Below are 9,267 nucleotides of genomic sequence, written 5' to 3'. Positions count from 1 at the left end.
AAAAACAAAAGCCTTTTTTAAATTTTCCCAGGAGTTTTTTTAATGATGTAGCATATTATATAATTCTTCTGTATCCGTGGGAAATAGGAGAAACATTATTAATTAAACCTTGCTAAGTATGTATTTTTCCAAAGTCTGAGGGGCCTTCTCTTTCACTGTGTGTTCTTCTGTGTCCACTTGCATTCTTGTGAGTGGCGCCACTCCTGGGCAGGCTGTGCTTTTTTCGCGTGGGGCAGTTCTCCTTATGGGGCATACTCCTTGTGTGTGGGGCTCCCCTACATGGGGGACACCTGTGCGTGATACAGCACTCCTTGCACACATCAGCGCTGCACATGGGCCAGCTCACCACACGGGTCAGGAGGCCCTGGGTTTGAACGCTGACCTCCCATGTGGCAGGCGGATGCTCTATCAGTTGGGCCAAATCTGCTTCCTGGGAATCATTTTTAAAGAACTGAATTCCAATTGTGTGAGTATACTATATTATTCCATCATAACTAATATGTTTTGATGCTAGAACTAAGTCACGACAGCTACCTGGTTAAAAGTGACTATGAGAAGCTGTGAATTTTAAGATGGGTCTTATTTCCAAATATTAAGGTATGAAAAATGTATTTTCAGAATTGATTACATCATATATAAGATCCTACACCAAAAGCCATATAAATCTAAGAAAAACTGTGAGAATGAATCTAGATATTTGTACTGATTCCATTTTCTTCTTGTCGGTTAACATATTTATATTTAAACCAGAAAAGTTTGGGTCTAGATAAGACATGCAAATTATTTTCTGTTGCACAATTCTTACAACTGACCTTTGAATTCTGTTTACTGATATTTTAATTAGAATTATTTTCATTTACCTAAATTCATCTAGCTTTTGGAGTTTAGAAGCTGTCTCCATCCAGTTTTATCGAAATTATGTTATTCATTTAAGATGAGCTAGTAAAATTTTCAGTGATTATTTTCACCTTGAGACTTCTACCTGAGGAGTTGCTAACAATTTTTTTTTTTCTAAAAGGGAGATTCAGGACCAAATTTTCAGTCTTTTCCTTTATTTATTGGTACACTCACTGTACTTGTACATTGCAGATTGTATTGTCTTAGATTTTAAAAATCTCCTTCATACAGGTATTACATCTCCTTTCTTAATCACGATTATATAATATTGTCATCTTTGTTTTTTCCTTGACGTCTGATTGAGCTTAAAGGACTTTTCACAGAAAAATACTGGCTGAAGTCTAGTGTTTTAATTTCTAATCATTAATTTCTAATTTTAGTTGTGTTGTTTCTACATTGCTAGTTTAGGAATTGTTATAATTCTAGCTTTCTGAGTTCAGTGTGACAATATAATATGTAGATACTAAGGAAAAGGTGATGAATAGGCACCACTTTTCCATTCAGTAGACATTCAGTTATATCCTATAAGTTCTGATACACAATCATTCTTTCTGAAGAGTCTATAATTGTTCCAATTTAAGTTAGGAACTTGTACATATATATAACTGTAAATTTCCTAAAATAGTGACCAAGGTTCATCAATACTACTAGTTGTACAATGGTTCTTTATTACAGGGAGCTCTAACAGTAATTATCTTAATCAAGTGGTCAAAATTAGCATGAGGGATAGTGGGAAAAATGAGTATTATATGCTTCGGATGTGTTGCCATATGAAGCACAAATCACCACCTAGGAAGTGTTCTGGCCAAAAATGTTTAAGCTTCTGGCTCTAATTTCATTTTACAAGATATATGAAAGAAGGGGCACAAATTAAATTTCACAATAAAGAAAGAAACAAATCTAGAATGTGTGGCATTCTATGAAACAGCTTTCCTGAACTCTTCAAAAAGTCTCTTCAAGACTAAAATCTAGAACATGACAACCAAATGCAATGCATGAATCTAGACAAGATGCTGGTTAGGAAATAAATAGCAATACAATAAATTCTTGGGAGTTCTGGGAAATATGAATTGAATATAAGAGGATATTACAGAATTACTGTTCATTTTCTTAAGTGTGGTATTAGCATTATTAATAAGACTTCTAATTGTTAGCAGATGCAAGCTGTGTTCAGAGATGAATCATCATGGTTTCTACATCTTAAATAGTGCATGAGTATACATATACATACATATATTTAGAAAGAAAGCAAATATAGCAAAAAATGTTCATTATTGTAGAGAGTATATTGGGTGCTCATTATACTATTCAGCCTTAATTTTTTGATGCAGCTTAAGCAATGAGCCTTGAATGAAAGTTCTTTCTCAAGTTCTTTAAGTTCTACTAGATTTTATCCAGAATGAACTATCTCAAATTCAACCAGATGTGTAGTTATGGGAAGGTTTTCTAAATTCATTACAATAAATGGGCCCCCTTTAACTAAGAATCAAATAGTAGTAATACTAATGATGAAGATAATAAGAACAAGAGCTAATATGTATTGCACATATGCTACATACCAGATACTCTTCCAAGGATCTGACATGTACTAAATCCATTCAATTTCTCCAACAGCACTGTTAGATAGGTACTATCTTCAGCATTTTAAACATGATGCCCAGAGGAAACAATGATTTTGTCCAACATCCCACAAATAATGCAGAGGTGGAAGGTGATGACAATAAGTATAGTTTGTGCCACAGATAAGGGTTTTCCTACATCTGTTACATTAAAAGTGTTATTCTCTAGGATGAATTTACTGAAGTTTAACAATGATTGAATAGTGTTGGAAGACTCCTACGCATTCACTAAATGAGCATACCTAATATAAATTATCTTATACTAAATTTTGAGCATGAATAAAAACCGATTACCACATTCATTAAATCTTCCTGTAGTATATTCTACTATTCTAATCAGGTGACAAATGAAGGCTTTCTTATGCTAACTAAATCATATTGTGATTTCTCTCATGTTTCAAAAACTATGAATGTTGTCTCTCAAATTATTTGTGAAAGATCAGTTTTTTCTTTATAATTTCCATTCATGGATTCATACTTCTGTAAAATACAAAAAAAAAAAGTTGTTGCCATATAAATTGCTGTAAAAATTTCCAAATATTTACTCTCAGTTTCTTTATCTTATGCTGGACAAATTAAAGTTTGTGGACTGGCACCAGTCTATGGACAATACTGGTCCAAAAGCCTTCTTACAATCCTAATTCAAAGGGTTTCTTATCAGGATGAATTCTCTGATTTATCCTAAATGTCTACCATTATCTACAGGCCTTCTCAAATTCACGTTCCTTATACCCATAGAATTTCACAGCAGTATGAATTCTCTGGTGTGCAGAAGGAACTGAATTAGATTCCGGTCCTTCTCACATCCCTTACATTTAAAGTGTTTCTCACAAGCCTGAATTCTCTGATGTTTATCAAGCTTTATGCCAAGAATAAACATCTTTCCACATTCCTTACATTTAAGAGTTTCAAACCAGTATAAACTGAAGTTCAAAAGATTCTACAAAAGTTTAAAGGCCTTTTCATAGTCCTTATATTCAAAAGGTTTCTCACTAGTGTGGATTTAATGATATCAAGTTGTCCATACCCAGGAAAAACTGCTGCACATTTAGGGTTTCTCAAGAGAAAGATCTTTCCTCATGCTGAGCAAGTTGTTCTTACACACACAAAAAGTCACATCTCTTAAATTCATTATGTTTCATCAGTACAAATTTTCTCATTTGAGTAAGTTGTCCAGATCAAGTTCTCCCCATATATGTTATCACTCCTATGAATTCTCTCATGTTGAACAAGGCTTGAGCCATGGGTAAACGTCTTTCCACACACCTTACATTGATAAGGTTTCTCACTAGTGTGAAATCTCTGGTGAACACTAAGTTGATAGCCACTGGCAAAGGACTTCTCACGTTCTTTACATTCATAGGACTTCTCACCAGTATGGACCCTCTCATGTTTAACAAGGCTCGAACCCCAACTAAAGTCCTTCCCACATTCTTTACATTTAAAAGGTTTCTCACCAGTGTGAATTTTCTGATGTTGAGTAAGGTGATAGCCACGACTAAAGGCCTTTCCACAGTCTTTACATTCATAGGGTTTCTCACCAGTATGAATTCTCTCATGTTGAACAAGGCTTGAGCCACAATTAAAGGCCTTCCCACATTCCTTACATTCATAGGGTTTCTCACCAGTATGAAATATCTGATGTCGAGTAAGTTGATACCCACTACAAAAGGCCTTCCCACATTCTTTACATTCATAGGACTTCTCACCAGTATGGACTCTCTCATGTTTAACAAGGCTCGAACCCCAACTAAAGTCCTTCCCACATTCTTTACATTTAAAAGGTTTCTCACCAGTGTGAATTTTCTGATGTTGAGTAAGGTGATAGCCACGACTAAAGGCCTTTCCACAGACTTTACATTCATAGGGTTTCTCACCAGTATGAATTCTTTCATGTTGAACAAGACTTGACCCACAATTAAAGGACTTCCCACATTCCTTACATTTGTAGGGTTTCTCACCAGTATGAAATATCTGATGACGAGTAAGTTGATAGCCCCAACAAAAAGCCTTTCCACATACTTTACATTCATAAGGCTTCTTACCAGTATGAATTTTCTGATGCTGAGTAAGTTGATAGCCACGACTGAAGGCCTTTCCACATTCTTTACATTCATAAGGTTTCTCACCAGTATGAATTATCTCATGTTTAACAAGGCTTGAGCCCCAAAAAAAGGCCTTTCCACATTTCTTACATTCATAAGATTTCACACCAATATGAATTTTCTGATGTTGAGTAAGTTGATAGCCACGACTAAAGGCCTTCCCACATTCTTTACATTCATAGGGTTTCTCACCAGTGTGAAGTCTCTCATGTTTAACAAGGCTTGATCCCCAACTAAAGGTCTTACCACATTCCTTACACTCATAAGGTTTTTCACCAGTATGAAATCTCTGATGCACAGTAAGTTGATAGGCACTAAAGAAGGCCTTACCACATTCTTTACATTCAAAGGGTTTTTCAGTAGTATGAGTTCTCTCGTGCTGAACAAGTTTTGACCCATGTCTAAAGGCCTTCCCACGTCCCTTGCAAATATAAGGTTTCTCTATATGATGAATGCTTTGATTTGAAATAATTGATTTACAGTTACTGTAATTGGGAATATTTTCATAGCTGATTATCATTTGACTGAAATATCCCTCTTGATGTCCCTGTAGTCGCTCAAATTCACTTTTGCACTTCCAGTCATTTCTGAAAACGGATGCCTCAAGGCCAAAGGTTTTACTTTTTTCCTTTATCTCCCACTGGGAAAAATTTATTTCAAAAATGTCCTTTTCTGAAAATATATCTTTGGTCTCATATGTTGATTCCAAATCTGAAAGAAAACAAGAAAACCACACACTTTATTTCCTTTACCAGAAAACAAAATCTCTGAAGTAGAAATAAAAGACAAATTAGAAACAAGACCTATTAGTAGTTGTGGTGGCTTGGAGCTATGTACCACAGAAAAACATGTCTTAACCCATTCCTGTGCATGTGAACCCTTTGTAAATAGAAACTTTTGAAGAAATTATTTCAGTTAAGGTATGGCTCAAATGAATCAGGATGTGTCTTAAACTTGTTAGTGAAGGACTTATAGGGAAGGCCACAAAGAGAGAGAGAGAGAGTCACACAGGAAGCAGCCAGATGCTAGAAGTCAATGGCACCCAGAAGAGAAAGGAGAAGCCAGGAGAGGCTGACATGTGTAGGTTGCCATGTGACAAAAAGCCAAGGTCTAAGGATTGCTGGCAGCCAGCCCCAGAATGCCATAGTCTTTTGGCAGAAAGCATTACCTGACTGATGACTTAATTTTAGACTTTTCCTAGTCTCAAACCCATGAGTCATGAGCCATTCAATTCTTGTTGTTTAAACCAATCTATTGCATGGTATTTGCTTTAGCAGCCAGGAAACTAAAACAGTAGTGAATAGGATTAGGACACTTACTGAACTCATTACTGAACATCAAGGCTTTCCCTTCCCTGTTAAACAATAAAATCATTTTTTTTTTTCAGCTTTTCCTCAAACCAAAATGTGAGTTCCACCAATTGAGCTCTTATGTGCCCAGGTGTGGTCATCCAATGTTCCCTGCTAAGTGTGTCTCTTAACAGTAAGCAATTCTACTTTCTTAATGAACTTTTGCTGATTTCATTTTGTCTAACCCATTTTTTCTAAGTTTTCTGCAACATGGCTTACTTTCAAACCTCTAACCAAAAGTGTCCTATAAGACTTTAACTCCAGAGTTTCTTATCTGAATTTTCAACCTTAATATATTATCTGTTTGGTTATTCATGTTTGATTTGTTGGGAGAAAATATCCCCACCTTTTTATTAGCTTATCTGAACAAAGAGTCACAGAGATCAACATTGCTGATTTCATCAGGATGTCATTCTGTCAATTTCTATACCTTATATCTATCAAAGTCACTGAATGTCTATGACTTGATGTGTTAGTATTTTTACAATGTATTCTACAGTTAAAGTGTTATCCTTTATCTTTATATGCACAAAACAAAAGGCTTATTTTGTCACCCCTCTACTATACTTCAATTTTGAAGACTCTAATTTTCATGTTTCCTTATCACACATCTAAATAATTTTAAAAATATAACAGGATTTTAAAATTTCAATAAGAACCCAAATTCTTCATTATTATTGTTACCTTTTCACTGTTTATTTTAAATATTGTGTTGACATTCTGATTAATTAGGTATCAAGGCACTACTGTTCTTGTCCACAAGCCTCTCTGACAACTCTTTTTGACAATACCTTTTTCAAATTCAGAATAATGAAAAAGAGTATTTTTTTACATATACTATACTGTGGGGGTTTCCTAGATGGCCTATGGGCAAGCAAAGATTTGTTCCTTCACCTTATAAAAGAGAAGTACTAGAAATAACTGGATTATTTTTAACCAGAATTTAATTAGCTCAAAACTAATGTGAGAACATTTTTGTTTATATAGTTCAAGATACATTAAAAAAACAAAAAACAAAAAAACCCTGTCAATAAAAAGAGAAGCTCAGCCTTCCTGGGTTAATTCTATACAAATAATTTGTTATTAAAAGTTACGTGTTACAGTGATTATGTACATGTCAGGTAGAGAAGATGTAGACTTATTTTCATATAGAAAGACATAACTATCTATAAACTAATTTTTATGAAAGATTGTGTTTCTAGGTTTAAATACCCTTGTCAATCAAAACATTCCTTCACTGTCCACATGTTTTGACTTCAAGGTAAGCATTTACTTAATCTTTATGAATTAATTAGGTTTTGTATTTTTTTTTTTTTTTTAAAGATTTATTTTTATTTATTTAATTCCCCTCCCCTCCCCCGGTTGTCTGTTTTCTGTGTCTTTTTGCTGCATCTGTTTCTTTGTCCGCTTCTGTTGTCATCAGCGGCACAGGAAGTGTGGGTGGCGCCATTCCTCAGCAGGCTGCTCCCTCCTTCGCACTGGGCGGCTCTCCTTATGGGTGCACTCCTTGCGCGTGGGGCTCCCCTACGCGGGGGACACCCCTGTGTGGCACGGCACTCCTTGCGCGCATCAGCACTGCACATGGGCCAGCTCCACACGGGTCAAGGAGGCCCGGGGCTTGAACCGCAGACCTCCCATGTGGTAGACGGACGCCCTAACCACTGGGCCAAAGTCCGTTTCCCAGGTTTTGTATTTCAATGAAGAATTCAATTTTTCTCCATTCTGATATAGTTAGTTATTATGTTAAATTAACGAGAGCCATTAAGTCTTAACACTTTCGGCAGGGTTTCCTAACCTCAGCACTATTGAGATTTGGGGCCAGAAAATTCTTTGTTGTTGGTAACTGTACTGTGCAATGAAGGATGTTTAAGAACATCCCTGGAGAATTGTGGGAAAATGCTGTTGCAGTAATAGGCGGAGCTCAATGCTCTCACAAAAGCAAAGGAGAAAGAACCAAAAGCTATCCAAGGGACCTGCTTTGGGGGTCAGCAGACCAGGACAGTGCCATACAACTCCCAGGAGGGTGAGGGACAGAGAGACAGGAAGCTAAATAATAAATATGAATTACCAAGTCCCAGCAGCAGCTGGGAAGGCCTCCCTTCCCCCACCCCAAGATAGTAAGCTGGCTCACGGCAGCCCACTGAGAGGGGAACAGAGATCTTCCTCCCTGTCAGCTGTTTCAAGGGAAAGGGGAGGGGAAGTGGGGGGTCTTTCTTCAGTGAACTCAGTGAGCAGAGCCTGCTTTGAATCTCCACACTGGAAATTCAGTACTAGAACAAAGGAAAGCCCAGACTGAAACACCTCTGTGGAACGGTGCACTGGCAAGCGCCATCTGCTGGCCAGTCTGGAAATTGCACAGACAAAACTGTTCTCTGTTCTATCTGTATCCTAACTCCCAGGAGAGAACGTGCAAACCACTTGTGACTCCCTGGCCACATTCTGATAACATAAGCTGGGCAATTTTAAAAACTTAGAATAAGCTTACCTAAATATCAAAGAAGAGCTGTGAAAAAAAAAATTGGCGAGAGAGAGAAATTAGCCACCAGACTAAATTCACCAACCATATTCAGATGCCTAGACATTAGCAAAAAATTACAGTCCATACTAAGAAGAGGAAGAGATGGCCCAGCAAAAAGAACTAACTAAATATCTTGAAGAGATACAGGATTTAAGACAATCAGTGATAATCACGCGACTCTCCTAAAGCACATCAAAGAATTTTTTAAAAATATGACTAAAGAAACAAGGGCTATTAAGAAGACAATGTGGGAAACGGACTTTGGCCCAGTGGTTAGGGCGTCCGTCTACCACATGGGAGGTCCACGGTTCAAACCCCGGGCCTCCTTGACCTGTGTGGAGCTGGCCCATGCGCAGTGCTGATGCGCGCAAGGAGTGCTGCACCACGCAGGGGTGTCCCCCGCGTAGGGGAGCCCCACGTGCAAGGAGTGCACCCCGTAGGAGAGCCGCCTAGCACAAAAGAAAGTGCAGCCTGCCCAGTAATGGCGCCGCCCACACTTCCTGTGCCGCTGACGACAACAGAAGCGGACAAAGAAACAAGACGCAGCAAAAAAAAAAAAAAAAAAAGACACAGAAAACAGACAACCAGGGGAGGGGAAGGGAATTAAATAAATAAAAATAAATCTTTAAAAAAAAAAAAAGAAGACAATGGAGGAGCATAAAGAACAATTTGAAAGCCTGCAAAGAAAAGTAACAGACCTTACCGGAATGATGATGGATGAGATTCAAAATACATTATAGGCACATAAGAACAGATTTGAAATGCTTGAAGACAGAATC

At 37.3% G+C, this 9,267-nt stretch overlaps 1 protein-coding gene across 7 annotated transcripts in view; it reads right to left on the bottom strand.

Annotated features, from left to right (window-relative positions):
- Positions 1-1,035: 1,035 nt before the first annotated feature.
- ZNF283 (zinc finger protein 283) overlaps positions 1,036-9,267 on the bottom strand; it is a 30,933-nt gene continuing 22,701 nt past the window's right edge. For all 7 annotated transcript variants that reach the window (XM_071209316.1, XM_023584900.3, XM_071209313.1 and 4 more), the window contains one exon: positions 1,036-5,332. In XM_071209316.1, coding sequence (XP_071065417.1) covers positions 3,648-5,332 — 1,685 coding nt within the window. In that variant the 3' untranslated portion in view covers positions 1,036-3,647. The remainder of the gene's footprint in view (positions 5,333-9,267) is intronic.

The sequence above is a fragment of the Dasypus novemcinctus genome, chromosome 18, assembly GCF_030445035.2.
Source record: "Dasypus novemcinctus isolate mDasNov1 chromosome 18, mDasNov1.1.hap2, whole genome shotgun sequence".
Taxonomy (NCBI): domain Eukaryota; kingdom Metazoa; phylum Chordata; class Mammalia; order Cingulata; family Dasypodidae; genus Dasypus; species Dasypus novemcinctus.
This window is presented reverse-complemented; position numbering and strand designations above follow the sequence as displayed.